This window comes from Triturus cristatus, chromosome 1_2, assembly GCF_964204655.1.
Source record: "Triturus cristatus chromosome 1_2, aTriCri1.1, whole genome shotgun sequence".
Taxonomy (NCBI): Eukaryota; Metazoa; Chordata; class Amphibia; order Caudata; family Salamandridae; genus Triturus; species Triturus cristatus.
This window is the reverse complement of record NC_140580.1, coordinates 1,062,655,705-1,062,682,278: the sequence shown is the minus strand read 5'-3', so window position 1 is coordinate 1,062,682,278 and position 26,574 is coordinate 1,062,655,705. Positions and strand designations below refer to the sequence as shown.

The following is a 26,574-nucleotide window of genomic DNA, read 5'->3' as shown; positions in this document are numbered from 1 at the left end:
TTGATTCTCTGAAAAGTTGTGTGATCAGAGTTGTGAAAGCAACTAAGACTTTGAAGGTATGAGCTTTCAGGGGTTGAAAGAGTCCAGCAGTAGGTTTGTATAATGTGCAGGCGGGTGGCACTTAGGTGAACCCGTAGGGGTAAGAGGTGCTCCCGGGGGTGGATATTACGTTGTTTGAGTTGTTTAGATGTAACACTGTACCTCCAAAGGAGTTTGGGTGATTTGGGATTCCCTTCTTGGATTAGTTAGGGTAGATCTGGGCATGAGAGAATTTTGATCAGTAGAAAGCAGGCTGGCACAGCATAGGCATGGGCCAACAGAGAGCTCTTGGCTGGTGAGAATGAATGCCCTGCTTAAATATTCCCATTGATAACAGATTAACTCATTGATTTTGGGCTACAATCCTGAGTTATGCTGGATTTTATCAGCCTGGATAAATCTAAGCAAATACTTGCACGTTCACAAAAGCCAATTTCTGGCCAACCTTGATTGCTTTTACTCAGTATCCCTCGCCAAAAAGTCTACAATACAAGAATGTGCAAGGCAAGTCAGAATTTGAACGTTCAGCACAAAGGTATGAACCTTTCTGATGTCATTGTCTGCACAATTATTGGGCTGGTCACTTCATCGAGCCGGGCAGGGGCTTTGGCGGGCTAGTCCTGCTGGTGGCTTGACGTGAGATGCTGTCTTCCATTAAGGGTGACAAATGGAAAAACAACAGTTGATGGACAGAATGCAGAACAATGTCATACATTCACCCCAGTACAGAGATCTGGGCATAAATCCATCGTTGTTTTGCTCACCATGCCATTCCAGTTTGAATCCAGCCATATGCAAATCAGTCTTGACCCTGTGCCTCATGGGAGCAGTCCAGCCCGAACTGCCAAGCCAGGTCCTCCCTGGACTGGAAACAAGCATCCTAGGACATGAATTTCACCCCTCTTCAGCCAGGATAGCTTTATTCCAGTGGCATGGAGAGCACGGGACCCATGTCTGGGCATACCCGTCGCACTCAGGGTGACAAATGCAAAAACAACCGTTGATGGACAGAATGCAGAACAATGTCATACATTCACCCCAGTACAGAGGGTGAATGTTTTGATTTGTTCTGCATTCCGCCCATCAATTGTGTGTCTTTTGTCTTCCATTAAGGGAGTCTCTTTTAAGTATCTTCAAAGGCAGGCAATATAAATTACTTCCCCACGTGTCGAGTCAAGGTGATACAGAATTTTGGGTCAATTACTCTGATAAATTAGCCAAATTATTCTTTGGGTTAACTGTCGTCTTAGTGGATACATTGGCATTTTCCAATCTTGGTTATGGCGGGGAGACAAGTTGTATTGGAATTTTAAGCTCGAGTAGACTGTAAAATAAAGTGAATCTACAGTTTAATTCTCAGGGCTAGTGGGAACCCATTCAACTATTTCAAAGCTGGTGTGATGTGAGTTCTTACTGTTCAAGCCAAGACGTGGTTACTTGGCACCAGCACAGCTCTTTCAGAACCAGGCTGATGAGTCTTGGCAACAGTAAAACACTACAGCTCCTTCACAACCAGTGCAGTGTGATCCTACTTCTTAAGGCTGATGGAAAGTCTGAGCCATTGGGAAACACTACAGCTCTTACAAAGCCAGACCAATACAGTCCAAACTCCTAAGGTGTTAGAAAACTCAGGGCCACTGGGAAACACCACAGCTCTTTCCCAGCCATATGTGATCCAACCTCTTATGGTTAAAGGAAAGTCAGGGCCACCAACAAACACTACAGACCTTTCAAAGCTAGGGTGATGAGATGTGATCCAACTTCTTACGGTGAAAGAAAAGTCAGGGCCATTGGGAAACACTACAGCTCTTTCACAGCCAATGTGATGTGCTTCAACCTCTTAGGGTTAAAGGAATGTCTGGGCCACTGGGAAACACCACAGCTCTTTCACAGTCAGTGCTATAAGATCCAGGCTCCGACGGTTCACACAAAGGCTGGGCCGCAGGTCAATCAAAGCCAGGTGATGACACGCATCTCTTATGTTTCAAGCAGAGCCTGGCTGCATGGTATGGGTTCACTAGACTTTCAGGATCTGCTTAACTAGGGTCACTGTGAACTCTTTACTACGCCAATCCAGCCACAACAGAATGAAAGCCCTAATGAGTTTCAGAAGGCGGCTCGTCTGTAAGGAGGGGTGAATTCTTCTCCGCACTATGTGTTGATGCCTTGTGTTTGTTTGTGGCCTATGTGATCTGGTGAGCAAACAAGAGCTCTGGATCGAATCTTGACATGTTTGATTATGTGGGGAAGTAGTCACTAAGATAGCTCAGTGGGTTAACCCCCAGCTCCCTGTGTAACCTTCACCTCACTGGTTTAAGTCTTGTCATAGACAATCAGCCTGTTACCCTACCAACCTCAAGAGCAAGCGCCAAGAAGCAGTTCAGTTTGTGAATTGTGCAACATAGACGGTAGGGCCTTCTCCTACATCGCATCAAAGGCCTGGAACAAGCTACCAGTCAACATCAGACGCTCCCCTACCCTGCACACCTTCAGGACAAGCCTCAAGGCCTGACTATTTGACTGACCCGGAGCTGCACGCCCCCCACTCCCCAGCACCTTGAGACCCACACGGGTGACTAGCTTAAAAGCCCCCGATTGATTGATTGAACATATGTGGTAAGAAATATAACGAGCTTCCATTCCAGATGCAAAACGAATTTTCATGTGCTTTGATTTTTTGTTTGTTTCCTTTTCTTTTACAGTCTTATTTTGGCTTTGCACGGATTTTGACATGGTTCACTGTTCCTAAAACACTAAATTAATGGTACATGATGTACAATGTTTCCCGCGTTCTCTCCCCAACATGTTTGATGGTCACAGTATGTGAGTCTGCTTCTACTTCCAGACAAACCGAGGTCACAGCCAGCATTTTTTAGACTTAGGAAAATTGACATACAGAACTTTATTTCCACAGGCAAAATTCCGCATAATTTAGAATATCATGAACTTGCATAGTTACCAAAACGTTTGAGCCTCCCTCCACTGTCAACGATGTTCCTATTCAAACTGATGTTTGCTGCAAAATCTCTTACAAAAATTACATTTGGGAATTTTTTAGTGAGAGTGAAAATCTTTAAAGAACAAGAATATTTTGCAAATATTTGCCCATATTGAAAAAAGAATGAAAGTTAACCTGTAACTTTTAAAAATATAGTTGATTTTATCGTTATGAATTAAATAGCTAGGAGTTTAAAAAATGAAACTGGACATTTAGACAGTAGGAGAGTCCAATGGAGTTAAAAAAAAATGGATTTATTGATTGAAAAATGTCATAAAATCTATTTAGTGTTCAATCTGACTTCCTGGTGTAAGAGAGCCTCACCTTGGGTTGGTGAAAAACTGTTTCCCACAAATTTGAGGGAATAAAACTGTTCAAATAGCCACAATTTGTTTTTTTTAGCTTCCAAAAACTGGTCAAAACGTAGTTTAACTTTACACATCTTGAACTTGGGAGGACGGTTTTCTGCTGAAAAGTAGGTTATTACGTGCCCTCCAACAAGAGAAGCACAGGAAGAGCTCACCACTCTGGCAGAGGTTCAAAGCAACTGTTAAATGAGGGAAAGTAACTTGTCCAATCGGAAAATATAATCTGCTTTTATATGTGTGTGCTGGGGCAGAGTAATCCAACAAAGTGAGAAAAAAACGACTGCATTGTTTGTCTACACTTGTCTGGGTGTGAAGTGTTTTGAGGCTGAAACGTATCCATGGAAGAAAAAAGAGGAAAAACAAACAATCCAGCTCAGTACCCCGTTAGAAGGTGCCCAGATGCAGGTTTGAGAAGAGGAGTTGCCTCAGTTCTTGTCAAAGGGGAATCTTCAAACGCTGGCAGGCTTCCAGCTACACCATGTGACCCTTGCTCAAAGCCACAGCGCATCTTGCAAGTGCCCCTAATTTGCAAGTGCTTACATGCCACATGCCCATCATTTCAACCTATATATCCTCAAATGACCCTACATTCAGACTACCACTTATGTTTCAAGAATGCTTGATTTCAAGCAATCATACCTGCTAGGTGGGTATCACTAGCAGCTATGACTTATCTGGTAACACTGGGGACCCCAAAAGTAACAGAGGTGGGCTCTCTGACCCGGAGGGAGGAGGCAAGAGGAGAAACAGAGACACGCCTTCCCTCACCTGTGCACACACATGTATCTATGTGATGGTTCAAGACACCCAACGTCACTTCCTATAAGCTGGGGACAATTTTATGTGCACGTCGACACTACACTGCAATGTGAGAATGCTATAAAAGGACAATGGGCTATGGATGGGGTGAAAACAAATGCTTGGAAGGAGTTGGATTTCTTCAAGAGGAGCAAGAAGGGCTTCTTTGTGGGTAAAGAATAGTCAAATTATGTGAAAATAAGGGGTATAAATTGGTTCACGCCAGGAAAATGGTATGGGTGACTATGTTTACAGAACAAGTTGGCTTTATGCTTTACATGTCAAGATGGTGGCGGGGAAGGGGCTCCTTCACAGACCTGCTCACCAGTAAAACACTGCTGGTGCCCTATGCCCCCCATCTACGCAAGTTCTCAATTGATTATGAGATGGCGGCTTATGAGATTTCTCTATGCAGAGCCAATGGTGACAAACAGCCAACTCTCTTCTCACGAAGGTTGTTGACTGGTGCCAGCTTCCAGATGCCCGATCCTGGCCTAGCTACCCCTTCCTTGAACAAGTACCTGAAATGAACACCCTGCACTGTCTAAAGTCCAATGGAACTCCTGCTGGTCCTTGTGAAGGACTGAAGATAATGAGCTGGTGAATGCTAGCATGAGGGTGTTTCTCCAGGGACAGCTCTATGCAAAGTATACGGGTGGGGTCCGTGCGGCAGCAGCAGAGACGCCACTCGCCTAGCCAAGGGCAGGCTATACATCTTAACAAACCCAAACCTCCCTTCGATCTTGCCTCCAAAGATTACAACTCCTCTTAAGGGGGCTAAACAGTAGAACTGACACGTTCTCTCGAGCGGAAAATTAATTAATCTTTACGAAGCCCACACTGGCGGCAGCCATCATTTGCACCTCACTGGGCTGCAAGACTAGACTGTATCCAGACTTTACATCTGTACGGGCGCATGGGATCTTGGGAGTATTCCCCACGACAACTATGATACTGAAGTGGGTAAGTATAATTCCTACCGGATGATCTGAGTTATACAACAAACATCTAAACTGGCTTAAATATATATATATATATGTGTGTATAGCGGCTAGTCCCCCCCAAACCCTCTCACCCCGGCTCTTATTTCTGTCAAGTTAGATCTCTGCGCGGGGACACACCAGTTAGGCGTAACCATGCACTTTATAAAATTATATAGATATATATAAATATATTTGTTATTTCAAAACTTAGCTTGCATCGAAATGTGGCCCTTATGTAAGATCTGTTCTTATTTAAAGTGCTCTAAAAGTCCTCGGGATTTAGTTTGCACAATATAAAATGATAAGTAAATAAATTGATAAATACAGTATGTCTTATTAATGTTGGGATTTGTGCACTAGCCCACCTGCCAGAACGTACAGGTACAAATAGAAGACAAATTTCTCTGCAACAATCGTACGTTACAATAAAGGGCATTTCAATTGCTTTCAAGTGTGTTCGCATAAGCAGCCTATTGGCGCCCTCTTCTACTCAAAGTAGCACCTTATACAAAGGTTCTCATGAATGACTAAACCACAGCGGTTAAATGCAGGAACTCGTGCAGCATCAACCCTGCTTCCTTCAGTTGTTGCCATGGCAGGCGTGGTGCACTGATGTTGACCCGCATGGCTTCATTCTATACCTTTTATGCTCAACGGTTCCTCCAGGATCTCACCACTTGTAGTGCGTTATGTGGTGACCTGGGCTCATCAGTGTCTGTAAGTGAGGCAGTGTGAGGGGTCTGGTGGCTGAATGTGTTATGTCATCAATCCATATTCTGATGGTACCCCGTTATATGAAAATGTATCACTTAAGCCTGATGACCACCACCAATGATACCTCTGCATGGATGAATCCTGGATGGTGGTAGCAAATCTGAAATCAAATTCATCCAAAATGAAGGTTAAGCTTTCTTCATCCGGTAAGGCTCGACTCTCTGTCCAAGGTATGGTTATGTAACATACTAACAGTGCTGTTATCCCACTGCTGGCGGAGTCAGGCGAATCACTTGGGTTTCTCTTGATTAAACGTTTTATCCTATGGTGAGGAAACCACGTTGCTCTCTTTGATGCTTTAGCATAGTGGCCCACCTTGGGTTTCTTCTCCCAACAAAGCCAGCTAAGCTGTCTTCATCAGTTGCCCTAAATTTGCTGTGGTACCTCTCCGATCAATAGTACCATCTGCTGGCTGTGTAATTAGCAGGCTTTGGGAAGTCTGTCTTCATTATTATTGCAGCTTAAATCTGTGCAAGGGCTATCAATGCAAGCATACTTCCAGCTGCATTTGAGATGCAAGACTTATAAGGTGCTTGTGTTCAGCAGCCCCCCCCCCTACCCCCATGTCCGAGTTAGAGATATCAATCAATCTACATTTGGCTTGCAGGAACAGACCGGCCAAGCTCAACATTTCTTATGTTAAAATCTCTCGAAGAATCTTGTACATTTCTGCTCATCACCGGGATCTACATCTTTGTTGAGACCGCTTCACTCCGTTACGTCTCTCGAAATCAATTGTAAATCTTCTGAAGGAACAATTTAAACACACTTCTAAGCGTGTCGTAGACTAGGGTTCATCTCGCCACCTTCTGCTTACTGTTCTCTCTGGATGTTCTCTTTCTTATTTTATTACTTTTCAGATTGTAGATTTTTCCTATGCTGCTTTTGGCATGCAGGTAGACAATGGGTCTGCACTCTATTTGATATGTTAATAAAACAATTTAAAAAATAAAGCACTGCAGTGCCCCAATTACTGGAGAAGATACACAAGTGCTATAGACACAGATCCTTCCCCTGCTTACAGTAAAATACCTGTGGGTCTCTTGTAACATTTCATAACTTGAATTTTGAGGCAGAAATTTTTATTAAAGAAGCAAAAAGGTTGGTTTTCCTAATTATGTTTGCACCCGAAAAGGAAAAGCTTAATTTTGATAATTTAATTTTGGTTTTAACCGAAAAACAAGCATAATTCGCTTTCGCTATGTGCTTCCAAATGCCACTGGAGAACAGACCCAGCACTCAAAGCTACTTCTAATTACAGAGAGAGTTCGGTTAAAGGCATCAAACAATCGCCATTAATAAAAGTGATCCAGTCAGCACTAAATGATACTTTGTGTATAAACAATATTAGATAAGATTTATCAATTGAATTTTAAGTGGGAATATCTTGATCGAGCAGATCTTAGCTCAGCAAAGCTATGTAATCCGATGTAACGGACTACTAAAGTTGATAATGTTTTTGTGACAGTATGTCTCTAAACTTTTACAAATAATCAACTTCTTGCAAAGTAACTGAACCTCTCCTTTTCCTGTTCCTCTTCTTCCTTTACAATCTCTTTTTTGCTTCTTCCCTTCTCTTTACCATGATTGCCCCTTGGGCTTCCTTACTATTCATTTGTTCAAGCTGCTTGGAAGCCATTCTCACTTGTGAGTCTACTGAAATGTATGGGCCCCACCGTGTGACTCCGGTGTTAGGTTGCCACCTCCCCCGAGTCTATTTTAAGGTGCCCACAGACATCTATGTGCATTGAGGGTTTTCTCACTGTACATATTTGAGCCCTTGTGCTCAGGTGTCTCCGTTTAATTGCCACTGAGCAGCACTACAGAAATCAATGTGGAAAGAGACTTTTTTCTTAATATAGGCCCCGTGTTTGTCCATTGTGTGGTGATTCATACAACATGATGCTTCCTCCTTTGTGGGTTGGAATACTTTGTGTGATTTTGTAATATTCTTCATCTTGACTAATTATAGCAGTTACCAAATAAAAAACAAAATAAAAAAGGAAATGGGTGTCTGTTGCTGGGAAACAGGAAGTTGGGCAGCTTCCCATACTACGATAGTGCTCTGGTGCCAGCGTGATGGCGTGTTGTGCGGTGTCGGGGAGCGTCACAGCTGTGGTTAGTTAAGGAGGGAAAGGCACAACAACTTCTCTTTTGCAAGCTTCATATACACTACAACACGACAACGTTCACATGCGAAGAAGGCGGAAGCCACCAGGCAGATGTAGAGGATACGTATTTATTGATACGTTTTATATAGCACTATGCGTTGGCCTTGGATTACTTCACAGTGTTGTGAGATAAAGCAAGTACACAGCTAAAGAAAGAAGGAAAGGGTCGCAGTAGTCCAGTCAAATGGGCAAGAACATGTGTCTGAAACTATTCGATGGTGACCTCAGGACTGATCAGTGTTCCATGAGAAGCAGGTACTGACAAAGCCAATAGGTGTCGCCTTTGAGGACCTATTGGTCTTTCCAAGGCTGTTTGCTGATGCTGTGCAGCATCGGCCAAAAGAAATAGAAAAACAAACTTGAAAAAAAAGATGCGAGGACGCAGATGCTGTCCGCATCATTTCATAGGTGCATTCATGCATCACCACGTAGGTGAGTTCCAATGAAACGACGTGGGTGCCATTTTTTTAATTTACCAATAAAAAGATGGCTCAATCATTTTCACTAGTATGGAACCACTTTCTTGAGGCAGAGCATAACCCTTTAAAAAACAAATCTATATAAAGAAAAAAGGACTGCGGGCCTGGCTGGAGCAACAGAGGCTGGTCAGAGAAGAGGGTGATGGTGGGATGAAATTTTAAAAATTAAGCTGGACTGAGGAAGGAGGGGAAAAGCAGCACACAAGGGAGAGAGCACCACGGGGAAGATACACATGAAGGAGAGAGCAACGAAACATGAGGGATGATTGGCGTTGGAGAAGTACGCTTGTCAGATCGTGCAGCAAACAAGGGACAAGAGCAATACACCTCAGGGTGGTATTAAGCTGGCAGGAAAGCACAAGGGAGAGACCTGAAAACAAAAAGTGCTTAACCAAAGAGAAATGAAGTAGTTCCCTAAAAAAAAAGAAAAGAGAATCGATACAAGTCAGCCAATAAAAAGGATGACAGAGAGGATATGCTCCAGGGGAGGGACAAACTCATGAAGTGGGAGGCAATGTAACTAATTAGAGGAAGGAAAATGAGTCACAATAAAGCCAGCCAATGGTAAGCAATGGGAGGAGCAGTAAGCCAGCTGTACATTTTTTAAGTCCACAAAAGTTTCTTTCGCAAGCTTGCACTGTCTGGTAGGCAAGATCTAAAGAAGTCAAACTAGTTCTGTATTAGGCCTAAATATTTCTGACGTGAGAGTTTTCCTGAATCAGCTGTAGCTGGGCTCAGATCTCAAGGAAGATTCAAAGTGCCCACAGTCCTGGGTCTTGCGTTCCCAGGGATCAACCGCTGTATTTCATCCTCAGCTGAGTGTTGGCTTCTGGCTGGAGTGCAATATGGAATCTCATTTTCATGTTTTGCATTTTTGTACATGTATTTGTATAAAAGTGCCAATGTTGTCACAACAGACCTCTTGGAAGCTGATTTTTATCAGAACAGAGCTTCACCCTGGCCCTGTGATGAAGAAAAGGAGATGCTTGGAAACCCCATCTTTTCTGAACAGGCTTTATTAGAGGCAGTGTGTTGTGGTACCCAGTCGTACAGGAAGCTCTTTTGTGTCACAGCGGTGCTTCCTGTATGTTCCAAGTTGTCACAGCAGTGCTTCATGCTAATCCTACCTTGTCACAGACGCGCTCCCTGCGTCTTCCGCTGTCACAGAAGCGCACCCTGTGAGCCGCATGTTGTCGCAGTTGAGCTCAGTGAAAGCGGTGTGTTGTGAGAGCACAGCTTGCTGCAAGGTCTGAATTGTTACAGAAGAGCCTCATGGAGGCCTCGTGTTTTGACAGCAACATTCCCTCGTTTTAAGAACAGAGCTTCCCCAAAACCCCAAGTTTTGAGAGCACTGTTAGCTGGTAACCCAATGTTATCACCTCAATGCTACGTGGAAAGTCTGCGCTGCACACTCTCAATATTCCTAGATGGTGAGCACGGTCCCTAAACTTTGCCTAGACTCTACCAACTATGGGGCATATTATCAAGCACGGCGTTAAAATTATTGCCGCTTTAGCGGCAGAAAACTGCCGCTAAAGCGACGATAATGGGATTGATAATATGCCGCAGAGAATTCCAATAGAAGCCCATGTTGACACCAGAACATGGGCTTCTATGGGAATTTTCTAGTGCATATTATCAAGCCCATTATCGCCGCGTTAGCGGCAGTTTTCTGCCGCTAAAGCGGCGATAATTTTAACGCCGTTTCTTGATAATATGCCCCTATGTAACTTAACCATGCATTTCCACAAGAAAGGTGAGAAGGGACCTAATGCCTAGTTAAAGCATGGCACAGACAGCGGTCGACCCTTTTTTAGGTAAGAGGTGAATTAAAGTATAGAATTCAGTTTCTTTTTTTACATAAATGTTCAGAACAGATATTCATAATACTTTGGAACATTCGAAATTTACTCATCCAGACCCCACATTACTACATTGTATGTTAACCTGGGAACGATTCATTCTAAGCAGACAAGCGCCAAGGAACTTATAAAAATATTACTAACAGAGCATAGTTTGTCAAGTTTAATACATGTTTTCTGCTTCTTGTTGATGCAGGCACCAATATAAGACCACATGCAGCACTTAGGAACACTTCAACACACAACTTAATACGTTTGTATATGAAAACACTTACAAAGTCACCTCCCCTCCTCTGTGTGATGTCAAAACAGTCTGTAGGACGTTGCGCTGCATAAGAACACCTCTTTGGAAAAAAAGAGGTGTCAGATTTTCAGTTTCACAGAAGCCAATACAAAATGCTTATCGTTTGTTTTTTATATTTGCATCTTTTCCAAATTAATTAATAATGGGAGGCAGAACATATACATAAACACAGCTATCATCATGGGTTGATATCTTCTAAAGTAACCAATATCTTGTCTAAAGCATAACATTCTCGGAGCTTGAGGGTATAAGGTTGATCAGATCTGCAGAGGTACAGTATGGTTCTAAAGGGATAAATGGCTCCAGGAACTGAAAGTATGCACTTTGGAAACTTTTTGAAACATAACAAAGTGCCTGGGTTGTACTATTCATTTTACCATTAATTCTGAGATGAGCGAAGATCTTGTGCAGTGTGTGCAACCGAAGGTGTGGGAACTGGAGCGAGCACCAGTACGCAAGGCCAGAGTAGTTGGAGGAAGGAGTAAAACTGTGCAGAGGTAGATGAAGTGTGTAGCCACCTCTCATCAGTCTGGAATTGGGCCTGTTCTGTCCAGGAAGGAGAAAGTACCTGTGCCAAAGGGACTCATCTGGGAGGGAATGATGTCTTAGCTTTGAGTGAAGGATGCTGCAGAGGTGTGCATTAAGTAGAACATTGCAGCTTGTTTTTAAACTGGGCCTTGAGCCATTCTATGACCTTACGGTGATGTAAAACACGCTGATGAAGGGGATTACTGCCCAAGGTGTAAGTGACACGATATTTAAACACACTCTTCGGAAGAGCGTGAATGGGTAGGAGCGATACGAGGGAAGTGTACAACTCAAGTGTACACACTCACTGCAGAGTGCAGACACAAAACGGAAAAACACAACTGCTACATTGCAATGTGTTAAATCTTCTTAAAATACACAACTCTCACCCCGACCACCTGCAAATCTGCAAAGAAAGCCAGTGGTTTTGCAATAATACATTTTCTGGTGAGACCGCCCCTGTAAGCACGCTTTTACATTGTGTGTGAATAAACAGAGATGCTCATGCATCAATGTGATTTTATCGATTAACCCATTCAGGATATAGTTTAGACAACCACCTTCTCCCACCTACACCACGGGACACTTCCTGAAGGGCGCACGGGAAGTAAGAGCCAGTCCCAGCCAGGCTCCCAACCCCCCTGTGAGCCCCACACACGTCGGCATGACATGTCAGTTCCTTGAAGGTCCTCCCGGGCCTGCAGAGGTAACAAGGCGCGCTCTAATCGCAAGTGACACACGGCGTCTGACTCGAGCCACCTTCCATCAGTGGCATCTCGGCTCCGCGGCTCGCGCGGGCACGCCTCAGTGCGCCGGCTGCGCCTCCCTGCCCACTTCAAGGACACAGAGGTCACGCTGCTGCTGCGCAGGTACCGGCTCCTGGCGAGGCCTGGCCACGGCGGGCGCAAAGTCTGCGCGGCTACAGGACTGGTCGTCCCTCACCTACGAACCCCCTCCCCCCCCCCCCGTGTTCGTTCTGATGCATTCTGAATAGCGTCCACCAGGAAAAAGAGCGGCCTCAAGTGGGTCCTCAAAGAGGGCAGCATCGACGTCAGCCCACGTCTGCATGTACACCACGTGTCGTGTCTCGCGAGCGGTTCCCAGGGCTCCATGCCTCCTTTGTCGTCCAAGGCGAAAACTGGTTCAGTAACAAGAGCCGAATGAAGGGTTTCAAAACTTAGAAATCTTTACAGTTCGATACTTTTTGGGCTCTAGCGAGATTAATTGTAATCGGTATGAAGATATGGTGTACCAATTCTTCACACCATGTCATAGAGACGTCATTACACTACTACAATGCTGTTTGGCAAAACTAAGAAGGACTCTCTATAGTTAACAGAACTGACTTGGCAATTACCCTTAATTCCACTTTCGAAGATTTATGAAGGCCATTGCAACGAGTTCCATTTATGATGTACAAAAATGCCAACAATTAGATTGAAAAATGATGTGTGGAATATCAGCCGACACTAAAAGTCCCAGAATGTATTAGATTGTTGAACTAAAGCCCAGGACCACAGTCATCTTACCACTGGTCACGAGGAGCCATCTAGTAAAGCTTGTGTGCTGACATTGAACTTTTTCCAACTCCTCTGGAATCTCCAAAGACTGCAGGATTTCATAACACCGAACAATAGCGAAACCTGAACCTACAGACGGGGTCACATGGAGCAAGCTGTCAGCAGGGAGGAAGACTAGGGCAAGCACAAGGTTGTGAGAATGCATCCCACATGGTCCCTTTCCCTGTCTCCTGAAGCACATAGTGCGGAATTTAGTATCCACACCTCCCACATCAACACCACCACCGTAAACATAGGTACCATGCATTCTCTCACTTGTTGCTAAAGATTTTGGTAAAGGCAGACCAGTTTCTTCACTCTTGACTCCAAGATAGTCCTCTAAAGAAGAGAACAGAATAATATAATTCAAGGCCTGGGAATGGAGTATTGCGTGGCGCAGAGACACTGAAAACGGGAAAAGGATGTGTACCCACCTGGTATTCCTGTATGTCCATGCTTCAAAAGGCGACAAGGTCTCGCTGAGGTTCCTGGCAGGTTACACAAATCTGGTCTGGAAAAGGTACAGAAGCGGGCTCAGGGGGTAGCCATCTTCATTTTCCACTGGAAGAAATGCGGGAGTTTGAGGAGGAGCTCTGTAGAAAATCTGGAGATGCAAGGGGTCTCCTATGCCCAATGTATGATCAGTCTTTAGTTTTCCAGAAACCGCAAACAGTTGCAAAAAGACACACACCTTCTGGTTCCAAAGAAACACTTGGGGTCACGGTGTCAGAATGAGCTCCAGATGGCTGGCACTATAGCAATGTTACCTCACCCCAAGGGAGGAAATCTCTGTTCTTGTCCTTTAAGTGCTCAACGTGGGAAATTACCCAGGAAGTGTGGAGGAAAACGCAACACCTCTTAAACCCAATGCAAGTTCTGAGTGTAATCCAAAGAGTGCAAAAGATGACTTTTATTTGCATGCTCCACAGACTCATCTTTGCAGGTTGAAATCGAAATGCGTGTCAACTACCATACCATCAGTCCTACCTTAGTATGGTGAACGGCATGGGCTGTCCCTTTTCATATCTGGGACACCAACTCACAGCAAAAATTGGAGTGTCTGTTTGCAAGCCCTGGTCGCTACCTGTGCACTATGACGTGGAATCTGGTGCCAACAAGACCCCAATGACCCCGTTTGCACAGTTACAAGGAATTTAGCATCAACTGCACAAAGTCTCTGTCACAACCCCCAGGCTTTCTTCACAAGCTGTGATTACCACATCCACAGGGTTCAATGGATTGGGGTGCCTGCACTCTCCCTCTTGAGGGCACAACGGAGCATCTTCTCTCAAGGCTTGATCGCCTACTCCGTAAGATGAAGTGGCATTTAGTCTTAGCCCCCAAAACCCTGGTCACCTCCTCCAGAAAGTGAAATTAATTACTCACTTTCAATTGCATAATCACTATCTGGGCAGGATTACATGGGACGGCTGTCAGCTCACAAGGCCCAATAGATTCCTCCAGAGGCTGAACTGCAGTATCCGCTCCAAATGTAGTTTCCGCTCACAAACCCCGTTCAACGCCTCTACGGAGTTAAATGTGTATTCACTCCTAAGCTTTGAGCCACAACTTCAAAGGGTTATCTGTAGTTTCTGCTCCTAAGCCCTGATCAACAGCACCAAAGAGTTAAATGTAGTGTCTGCTCCCAACACCTGATCCACAACTTAAGGGTTAAATGTAGTATCCACTCCCAAGCCCTGATCCACACTTCATATGGTTAAATTTAGTATCCACTCACAAGTCCTGATCCACAACTTCAAAGGGTTAAATGTAGTATCCGCCACTATGCCCTGATCACTTACTCCTTGCCGTCAAAGAGAATATCTTCTTCCAATATCTTTGTCGCCATCTCACAGGACAAGATGGAACAGGTTGCCAGCTCCCAAGGCACAATCAACACCCCCAGCGGGTCAAGAGTATTCATTTCCAAATTCAGGACCCCACCTCCAGAGGGTCAAATGCAGCATCCGCTCCCAGACTCTGTCCGCCACTTCCACATGGTGAAAGGAGATATTCAGTCCCAAGCCTGATCACCACCCTTGATCATCAACCCCACACGCGGAGTGAGAGAATGCACTTCAGCGCTCCTGTTCGCCACCTGCACAGCTGGAACTGGAATTAGTATCGACTCCCGGTCCCCAACTTCCACCTCCACTGGATGAGCCACAAAGAGTATCTGCTCCTAGTCACTGATAGCGGCTTCCGTAGAGTTGACTGGACTGGTATCTCCAAAGGCTCGAACTTCACAACCCCATGATGGGAGGGCATCTGAGATTCTCTGTCTTATAGGATGATGTCCGCTCATTGAAACAGGGTTTAAAGATACACACCCACAGAATCACACCAGTGAAGAGGGCTGTAGTACCCAAATATCACTGTCTGTAACGATCCTGGTGGCAGACAGATGGGACTTGTCTTAATTGGATGAAGAAAGCCAGCACACAAAAATAAGAATACTCACGCCCTAGTGGGCAGCACTTTAGTTAATCGTCGGCCGATAATTTTCCATTGCCAGCCCATACGGTGACAGGTGGCAGAGCCGCCAGAGATCCCACGTCTCCTATTTTTACAAAAGGCTAATCTCTTTACAGCTTTGGCTTGGGGCGGGTGTGAGTGGGAGAACTGTATAATCTTTTGATCAGTTCCACTCTGAGAGACACTAATACAGACACTTATGCCACTGTAACAAACAGACATACACACAATCACAGATGTTAACACAGAGACAGACAAGTTAGCACATGGGTGTAGCAACAGAAAAACCCTACAGCCTCTAAAGCCTACCAATGGGATTAGTGTAACAGTTTCACAATATTGTTTTTTCTTATACAAATAAACGAACTTACTCTACTATACATGTGTTGTGGTGTGTTATCTAACGTTATACTTGGCTCATTTAGGATATTACAAAAGCAGCATATATTTACAACTATATTCCCTCAGACCGATTAAGCCTTTTAATCTAGCTAAAAGTTTCAGGATGGTAATTCATAATGATCATCATCCGACATGTGTTTTGAAAACCTGGGTAATCCAAGGATGAGCCCATAGCAGGTGCTCCTCAATAGACATAAACACCCTCCTGGTGCAATTTAAAAGAAAGGCTATGACAAAAGTCATACAAGAACAACAAACTGTCCTTTTACAGAAAGCTTGGCAGCAGCAATTTTTACTGCAGAACATTTGTCAGATGATATAAGGTTAACTGAATAGAATTGTTTTGAAAATATTAATCGAATGTTGATGCTAAAGAAGAACAGAAATGAAGCTAATTAAATGTATTATGGTCATGAACTTGTGTCCTCCTTAATATATACTAGTGCTGTCTTAGAAGGTATCTCTATATGTTCTCTGGCATCAATTACTCAACTACTGCCACTGGTAGTCTGATGCTTGCAGCTGCCTGACATCTGGTTATTCTAGGTCTGCACATATAACCCACAATCTCGAGGGCTCAAGAAGTCATCTTTTCATCTGAACACAGTTGTGCGCACAAATGGCTAAAATGATACCTCAGTAAATTTTAGGGGCTGTGGGCTTAACCTTTAACAAACTTTCAGTGGGCGCCACTTACTTTCTCCTGGTCTCATCTTCCCTGACCCCATAAGCTTTTCGAAGACATCTAAAACTGGCAAAAATCCCTATACAAAATGAGCAGCACAATAGTTAAAAATCTTTCTCTTTAAGCATTTTTTTCATTTTATTGACTTACAGAATGGTATGATTTAGCCGATGGTGTGGCTTCATGTGCTTCTAGTGTATCTAAAGTACATAATTTTGTATTGAAATATAATTTGTGAGTGTTCTTTTACAGTACTTACCAAACAAATTGACAGGTAAAGGGTCACACTATAGCAAACAGCAAAACTGAGAGTGGATATTCCAATCTGAATTCCAGTTGTGGTTTACCTGTTTGGTGCTACATAGCAACAGTTGAGCAGGTGAACTGCATCATACAAATGCACACCGACATTTCTAGCAGGGATGCAGACAATATTGTGTTGCATCTTTTGATGTTGCAGTTTTTTGTAGTTATTGTCCTTATAATAACGTCTGCCAAGGTTTCGTCAACAGTCTTTACTGTAAGGATAACTCCCAGAGGGGAATTCTTATATTATCATTGTTATCAGTCCATATAAAACTGAGACTAGTGCTACTAGCGGCTGCATTAACAGTAGACGTAGTAATGGTAGTATCGGTATTTGTTTAACACACGTTTACCAATGGAAGAGCCTTCGATTATTGTGGACTGTGTCGAATATGCATTTTTATACGATACTGAGATTTAGCGCACATCGGGTTCAAGTTAAGGGAGATACGCTGTGTTAACTGTGTTGAGAAGAGTTGTTTGTTAGCAGCTGGCTTGGAGTTGCTGTCTAGGAGTTGACCTCAACAACTGAATGATGTGTTAGCTAGGTTAGCTTGCAATATCCTTTCCAGTATGGCAGAGAGAATGTTATTCCTTATAATACATAGTAACACCATCACCCTTCCCACACACATCTTTAATTCTTGGTGTGTTGCTCCTTCATATGAAAGAGGTGGTATGTTGGCAGACGTGAAGTTTAAAAGCGGAATCTGTAGTGCAAAATAAAAACTCCAAAAAGCAGTAAGTAACCTGTTTCAAAAACATATTAGAATTAATTCCTTGTAAATCAGATTTAAAATGGGCTGACCTCAGAGTGAGCAGCAACAAGCAGAGATTCTTTATTTCCTGTAGTAAACTATGTACAACAAATAAACATGTTGTTGGAAATCTTTCCTTTCTGCTGACCGCTGTTCATTTTCGGAAAATGGATTATAATTAAGGGTCCCTGTTTTCCGTTTTTACGGATTTTTACAGATAAATACAGACAGAAAACAATGTGTTTTCTGTCTGCAATAATTTTTAAAAGTGGATAAATACAGAAAATGTTGCTTCATTTAAGTGACTCTCCGTGGTGTCTTACATGAATTATAGGCCAGCCGCTGAGCAGATGGACAGCATGGGAAATTGAAAAACAGGATGACATTTATTTAAATAATGGCATATGTCAACATATATTTATGGTATAATGCTAGTATTTACCAGTGGGTGTATTGTTGTGCAATATTTGGCAGCTTACATAGCTGAAACACGACAGACATCAAAGTATGAGTGCACCTCTATCAGTTAAATAGATATGGAAATGTACAGTTTTACAACTTCATTTATACGCAAAACACAAAATAAACATGGATAAATACAGACGGAAATGGCCAATAAATAAATATCATAAAACCGGAAGCCCTAATTATAATACTACAAAAACAGTTCTCCTTTTCCTTTAAACTGCTGCTACAATGATGCTTGCAGCTTGGCTGATTGCTCTGGCAGCAGACACTGTGACGTCACAACTATATTTTAATTAAGTTATTACAGTTGATCAGCTGCATCATTCTCTTGTTACAGGTGTCTTCCCTAATAGATACATCACAACTCTACTGTAATAAGGAAATTAAAGACAGATGTTTGTACTGAGATAGCATGTTCCAATATAGTATAAGACCCTATTCACTTTACTCATGATGTACCTTTATATAACATACTGATTTTGAGTTAGTTAGCATGAACAGCTGTTTTCTTTAAAGTGCTGTTAACAATGGGCACTGATTGGAATTTGAAAAATGTTTAGGCTTTGTTTATCTCACAAGAATAACTTGATGATAAGCCAACAGAGTTATTTAGGAGATTCTTTGGTGGCAGCGTTCGAACCCTATAATAATGGATTTACCACACTTGCCATATAATTTGGTCCATAAATTACATAACTTGCAGATTTCACAAAAAATTTGTTTCTACCTCAAATGGATGAAAATAATATCACCATTAAATGTGCCACATAATTTTCTTTATTTTCACGCAAAATGTATATAGCATTGCCACATAACTTGGACCTCCATGCTATAAAATCCTAGTGTCCTGACAATGGTAAAACTCTGATGAGTGGGGTGGGGCTGTCCTGTCATTTTGATGATGAAGTTCATATTTCACTGGGAATTGTGAAATATTTTCCATATTTCCCTGTGAAATATGATTTTTTTTTATACCACTGCAATAATAGCACCAAACATGTAACACAGACACACACACACACGTAGATGTGGAGGATGTAATATACTATTTATTGCCATTGTTGAGTGTGGGGAGGGACCAATATTCACAGGAGGAAAAGAGGCAAAGTCAAGTAGACTCCTGCCCCTCCCCTTCCTTAACAATGGCAATAAACAGCAAATTGCACTCTAGGTTCCTGCATGTAGGGTTTATTCTATGGGATTATTCTGTGTTCTGGATTTAAAAAACAGTCTGTAACCATAACTATGAGTCAATGGGAGTTCAATTTGAGCAATGAGCTCTTGACTTTGAAGAGTCCTTGAGATTATTGGAAGAATTGTTTCCTTGTATAAAGTAATAGTAAAATGAAATCTAGGAGGCTATATGCAGTCCTTTTTGCGGTACCGCACTGGAATGCAACATTTGCCCTGTAGTGTAAACGTGTGAATGTGTGGTTGTTAGTGCAATTGCTGTAAATAACATACTTTATTGAACCACAGTTCAATCTACAGTTTACTGTCATGGCAGACATTTACATATAAAATATATATATATATTTGTGTATATATTGCACAGTGACAAACGCCACTGTGTAGTTATGGTTCACAAGTACTTTCCATTGAAAAGGCTTTTATTAATGTTCTTATGACTTCTGACCCCGTGGACTGGTATGTATGAAACTTGCCAATCTAATAAGTCAATCAGCTACATTTAGGCATGCCAAGTTTTGTGAAGATCCGTCCACAGAAACAAAAGTTAAAATGGGAGTTGAAAAAGTGACTCATTTCCCATTTTAGTTCCCATAGGAAATTTTGCTGAAAGATATAGAAAAAAACACTGGATGAATTTAGATCAAACGGAGTAGGCTTTTACTCAGAAATTATGCTTTTCTTTATTTGGTGTAACCCATTCAGTAGTTTCGAGATAAATGCTTTAAAAAAAAAAGTGCCAGGCAGGATTTAAAGGGTTAACGCTTTTGTATATCTTGTCGGACAAAAAGCCATTTTTTTATTTGCTTATAAGGGTGGCACTATTTGACAAATATGCCTGAAATTTGACAGACAGTACATTCAGATTATTTTGTGGCATTTGGCATATCCAAGAGAGAGGGTAGTTTAAAAAAGGAAGGCGGCAAAGAAAGTGTTCATTTCCTAATAGGTTTGCACTGTATGATGAATCTGCACACAATTTTGCAAAAACGAGGAAGGATTCATTTGATGCTGGGATGTCAAATTGTGTGCCAATCCATAAGAGAGAGCATAGTTAAACGGTCAATCCAATTTTAATTTACTTATAACTGTGGCACTGTTTGATCAATCTGTGTCACGTGTGGCAAGTAGTTACCCAGTGAAAATATATTCCGTTTCAAGAAGATCCAGTGGCGGCTCAGATAAAGGTGAGAGTCAAAAATATTTTACATTTACTAATAACTTTAGCATAGTTTATGGATCTACAGGAACTTTGACAGTGATCCACAGAGTTTAAACTTCTAGTATTTCTACGTTTGTGCAGACCCACCCGGTGGAGACAGTGTTAAAAAAGTGTGGCAGAGAGTGTTCATTTGCTAATAACATTGGCACTGTTTGATGAATTTGCACAAAATTTGGCAGAAGTTTGGAAAGATTTGTTTTTTGATTTGTATGTCAAGTTTTGTACAAATCCATCAAGGTAGGGGGCAAAGTTAAAAGTGGAAGGGTGGGGTGGAGATAACATTTTCAGTTCTATATAATATTGGTAAAGTTTGATGAATTTGCATCAAAAGTGGAAAGCAGTAAGGAAGTTACATCCTGTGCAGGAATTTCTGTTTTTTGTGCCAGTCCAGTTCGGGATAGGAGTCAAGGCGGGGGGTCCAAACATTTCTTGTTTGCTAATAACTAGCACCGTCTGAAGGATCTGCATGAAATCTGCCAGAGACTTTGTATGTTTAGACTACTCTTAGTTTTCTCAATTTCATGTAGGTCCATCAAGGAGGGGGTTTATTTCAAGATGGAGTGAAGGAAGTGTTCATATCCTAATTTATTTGATGCTGTTTAATAAATCCACAAAAACTTTGGCAGATGTTTAATGGGTTTAGCTAACTCTTAACTGTCAAATTTTAAGCAAATCCTTTGTGTGTTGTAGAGGGACAAATATAAATGGGGGGGGGGCGCAAATATAATACCATTTACTAATAACTTGGGTGCTTTTTGATTAATCTGCATAAAATTTAGTTGCTAGCAAATTAAGCCTGGTGCAGGGCCAGGAAAGCCCTGTAACCAAACTTCTCTATACACAGAAGGCGGCAGGGGGGAACAGGGCATAGCCAAAGGATGCGCACAGCACAGAAGGGGCACATGGTACGCCGTGGCCAGGGCGGGTTTGGCACAGGCACTAGCCCTGCAGCGCACCGCTTAAGGCCATACGCACCGTGGGTCGGATGACCTTGGCAGGTTACAAGTAGGCCATGGCAGCAAGCCTCACCATGCGCAGCCAAAGGCCTTGTGTAGGTGGAGCTGAACATTTTATTATTAAAAATTTAAATTCACTAAAAAAAGTTAAAAAGTGAGTTAGATTTTGTCTCAAGTTTGTCACACTACTGAAATGCACCAATTACGGTTAGCAATGCACAGAAGATATGCCGTTACTCGCGTCACCCACAAGGCTCTACATACCAATTTGCCAGAGGTACAGAAACAACACAGGAGCAACCAAGAGTACAACACGGCACCATGGCAGGTGTCGTGAGCTATGGCGTGTGTTGTATGTGCATTGCTAACCATAACTGCCAAATTTCAGACCTTTGACAAATTTGAGCCAGAACCATAACTCACTTTTTAACTAATATATATATATATATATATAGAAAGAGAGAGAGAGAGAGAGAGAGAGAGAGAGAGAGAGAAAGAGAGAAATTAGAAATAGAAATAGCTACACTGATAAAACACAATTATTTTACGATTCAGATTCATCATATCAAAAATGAAGGGAAAATGATCTAGCGGTCGCTGAAGTGTATACAAAACACTGTATGGCAAGTAGTCTCGGGACTTAAAACTATGAGCGCCACACTAACTAGGCAAGATAGTAAGAAGTAGGAGATGTCTTGTTATCTCCCAACAGATACACAGTGACTTTATAGCATTTTGTGAGTGTCACACATTACTCTGTAATTTCCTTACCATTGAAATTACAATTTCTCGCAATAAGGTAGTGTTAATATATATAAAATATCTGACACCCAAATGAAAAGGCCAAGGAGCAGCAGCTCTTATCGATGACCACGTTCTGTCTATTTATTGAATGCAGTGCATAAACCCAATAGAAGTCCATCTGGTAGAGTTCCAGGTCGGAGGACTCTTACATTAGCTAAAGAATTCATTCCATCTCTGGCACTCACCTGAGGGCTGCTGGTCCCATAGCCGAGGGTGGGGGTTGAAGGGACGGACACGGAGTGAGGGCCCATGGGAGAACTGATGACTGAGAAGGGAGGGCCCATACCATTCAGGCCCCCGATGGGTGAATGGAGCTGGTTGGGGGAACCCAATGTCGGGCTGAGGCCGGGCCCACCAAGGGAGGGATGAAGAACAGGCGCGGTCATGACAGGCCGCCCGCTTGGGGAACTCAGCGATGGCGGGCTGACTTGCGTGCAATAACCTGCAAGAATTGAAAGAAACAGAGCAGAACATTACTTGACAACCTGTGACACAAAACCACTTTACAGTCTTGAAGTGAATGCATATTCATCACATCTCATGTGCTCAGAGACAAAGGACTGCTCGTGCTACATACAGTCTTCTGTCCAATCCTGTTCGTGTTCCTGATAAGCACGCCAGAGTGAGAACTTATGGCATAAGACTGGCCCATTTTGGCATCGTTTCAAAGTTGGCTCTAGTGGCAGGGTTCTCCCAATAATTTAAATCATATCTTGTTCTAATAGTAAAAAGAGTGTACTTTTTGCCATTTCTTAGTGCTTAAATTACAGGTCCCACACTAAAATATTTTAATACTATTCTCTTATCAACAGAATATGGAAGGCTGAGTTGGACAAACATGCTGATTGGCCAAACCAGTTGAGAGGCGAAGTGAAACAGAGGTGGGAATGGGAAGAGATGGACCACAAATCAATTCACTCAGCCTTTCGCGACCAATGATGCTCCCACACCTCTCACCAGCAGGCAGACATTGGGCTAACAGGGATCCAACATTGATAATATAGACTTATTTGTTATTAAATAAAAAGGTGTCTCAGAAATGGATATGAAAGGTGAACTCAAGCTGAACCCCAGACAGGAGAGGGAGGTTATAGGAAAGCTGGGCCGCATCCTGCGAGTTTCTCTCCTAATCCGAAGGCCCCCACTGCTGGAATCTTACAACAGCCAGGGGCCACAGCCTTGAAGCTGTCTCTTTATTGGGGGGAATGTTGCAGGAGATAGGTATCTTGAGAGTGGACTGGCGGGATTCCAAAGACGAAGACAGCTGACTGCTGGACACACTTTAGCCCAGGAACCTGCTCTTTTCGAAGCCGAGGACTAGAGGGCGCACCCATCAGAGGATGCTGCGCTCAGAAGAAAGGGTACAGAACTGTGCTTTTGAGGAGTCTGGGGCAGACATCCTTGATACAGGAGACTGGACCAAAAGTGAAAGTCCTCCGCACAGGCGCTGCTTTCCACCTTCCCCACAGGCGCTGCTGCTTTCCACCTTCCCCACAGACGCTGCTGGTTGCCACCTTCCCGAAGGGCCTTTACAGAAAATATAGCTGAAAATAATAAGCTAACTGAAGTAATCCATCCACAACAGATGTTGTTTAAATTAGGATTGATTGTGACTAGGCAAGTCACCTACAACTGAACCCCACAGGGCGGCTGCATCAACTGATTCCAAGCTTCCCCAACATAAGAATGCAACACTCATAAGCCACACTGGTCTGGAATCTTTCCTCTCAGCTGGTTTACTCCTCTAATCAGACTGCTTCAGCCTCACCATAAACATCCCTTTTTAACAAGAAAGGCTTCTTTGGCAGCAGAGTAATGGTGCCCCGCACATCCTCAACAGCATTGAGGAATAGGGGGCCCATCAACAGACAACAAAAATGAGAGAGTGTGTGTGTGAGTGAGAGTGTGAGAGTGAGTGTGTGTGTGTGTTCTGGTCAAACCATCGCCACATAAATACTAAAATACAATATGTCTTAGTAAGTGTCGTCAAACCCATTGTCCCTTCTACAGAACAACCTACCATTCCTCAAGAATATATATGTTTAGTTCAACATTTTTAGCACGTGCAGTAACTTAACACCATCCACTTTTTAGATGTTTTCGATAACTAAATTGTTTGAGCCCCTGCTGTAGCTACGTGTGTAGCCTGCAAGTCCCAAAGCTTGTGAGGGCTTGATCAGCTTTTCAATTTCTGTAAGACTGTCAATAAAATGAGCACTATTACCTTACTTCAAGGTCAAACAGGTGACCTATATTCTATGCAATATCCATAGTCCATGTTACTCAACAGGTCTCTTCTGTCTTTAAGTAAGCACGGCTTCAGCTTTTCCTCGTTTTTTGTCGATGCTTGCTCTTGCCTGGTACCAACCACTGCTTACTAGCATGCTACAGCCTCAAGCTTCCACTAATTACTCTTAACCACTGCTCTTTAATGAATGTGCGTGATTCACTTTGGGGTCAAAGGTCATATCATGTACATTAATGTACTGCCACGTAGTTAGTGTGCGTGACGTCACTTCCAGAATTCAAAAATTTTAAGTGGCACCACTAGCTGGTTAACATAGTGGCTGCAGTGTTTAATTTGAGCCGGTGGTTTCGGGTGCTCTGCACCGGCACTTAATTGTCAACACTGACACTATTGGAAGTCTGTCACAAGGTGGCGCTGTCTGGCTAATTTAGAGATGACCACAACAGTTGATTATAAATTCAATATACATTAAAAATGACTATAACTGCCACCCAAGCCATTCTTATAGCTTTGGAGGCCTGCAATAGTCCAAAATGTCACACTTGTAGGAGTGTGATGGTTTGTAGTTGTGTTGTTGCTATCATTGGCAGCGTGGCAGAGGCAATGTGTGGTGCAAGCTACAGTGGCCTCCTGACGAGAGCCCTGGCACTTTTTTTTTAAATTACAAAGTAAGCACTGAGTAGCTGTGAACCAAATGGTAGCCATGGCACGGGCACTCACATGGAGCTAAGTGTGAATTAAGCAGGGTGAGGTGTGGCGGGTCTCCTAGTACTGATCTATTCACAGAGAGGCCTTGCCCGGGCAGCGATCTACCTGGCCCAAGCCCATGAGGGCAAAAGTGACCAAAAACACTGGATTCGCCTTCAAGGTCCTTGCTTTATGGGGTGTATATGTATTCACCTTCTTCTGGTTAATAAGATCGCAATGGTGTCCAACTCTGATCCAGATTTTCAGACATCCACATGGTAAAAAAGGATAAACAACAAACTTACACAGAATTTACTTCCACAGTCAGTGATTTTCATGATAACCTGACATAGGTCTGACCCTCGTGGACCAATGTTGGACACCTCTGAGCTAGTGATACCGGAGAAATGCGCTGAGAAGGTTTCTTTTAACTCCAAAACGGACATGTGAAGAAAGAGGTGTTAAGCCTGGGTTTGCCAGAAATCCATAGGGTGGAACTGATTCTACTGCTCCTCTTAGTAGCTCCGACCCCGACTAGGAAATACTATTGATCAAAAAGCCTGAACCTTCTAGGTGCCCAAAGATGTACCAAGCAGAGCTCATTAACCCGACGGTCCAAGGTGGAGCACTGCATTGGTGATGATGGTGAGCCAAGAGGTCGCCTAAAAAGCCAAAACACGGCACCGGCCCCTACACGAGGCAAAGAGGCCTTACCTGAGAGATGTTTATTTTCGCTATTTTCTTCTCGTGTTTTTATTTTGCTATGGGTACCCAGCAGGCGCGCAACGCCCATTGGGCTCAAAGGGCTTCAGCCACCCCCGTCGTGTGTGGCAGCCCGGGATGAGACAGCTTCCCAGGTACACACACAGCCGCACCCGAGTACTTCGCAGGTCTTTAAAAGACCATTTACTCGCTAACGAGGCTTTGTTGTGTTTTCACCCCTTCTTAGAGCCCCTGCATCTCCACTCTGAATATTGCTGGAAGAATCAGCCCCTCTGCTGAAATATGGCTCTAGTTGCGCCTCTGGTACCCAGGGATGGAGGGTGGGCGGACTGGGAGGAGGGATGGGATTGTTCGTAAAATGTTGTGCTTAATGACTGCAATCTATTTCTTGGTATTATACATGCAATTGCAAAGGTCCTTATTTGAGAATGCGTACATTGCTGTAACAATAAAACTAATTTAAACCTAAAAAGTAAAAACCTCCATCCAGTCTCCCAGTCTTTGCACAGCGCTTTACAGGAGTGGCAGAGGCTTCGAAGCAACAAAGCGGCTGTGATGGAGCTAAGAAGTGAGCGCGGGCAGCTTATCCTTTCTACTGGTCCAGCGTCATCTGTATATTTTACTTACAGCCCTAGATGCTGAGACTGACATCTCTTCAAAAGGACGGGTTCAGACCTGGCCGCGAAAATAAAAACTCAACGCAGAAGACATTTTCGGCATATTTTCCCGGGTTCATTTGAGGATACGTTTTTGTGCGCTTTTTAAGCCTAACGCCTCTAAGCACTATTA

The 26,574-nt window shown here is 43.1% G+C and overlaps 1 protein-coding gene across 5 annotated transcripts in view; it reads right to left on the bottom strand.

The window, feature by feature from the left end:
- RXRA (retinoid X receptor alpha) overlaps positions 1-26,574 on the bottom strand; it is a 440,219-nt gene that overhangs the window by 102,694 nt on the left and 310,951 nt on the right. For 2 of the 5 annotated variants that reach the window (XM_085612724.1, XM_085612733.1), the window contains exons 4-5: positions 22,313-22,569; positions 10,748-10,816 (exon numbers count right to left, since the gene is read on the bottom strand). In XM_085612724.1, the coding sequence (XP_085468850.1) occupies positions 10,748-10,816; positions 22,313-22,569 (326 nt within the window). Of the gene's footprint in view, positions 1-10,747; positions 10,817-13,297; positions 13,408-22,312; positions 22,570-26,574 lie in introns of those variants that run through there. The other 3 variants (XM_085612741.1, XM_085612747.1, XM_085612755.1) reach the window with 2 other exon arrangements.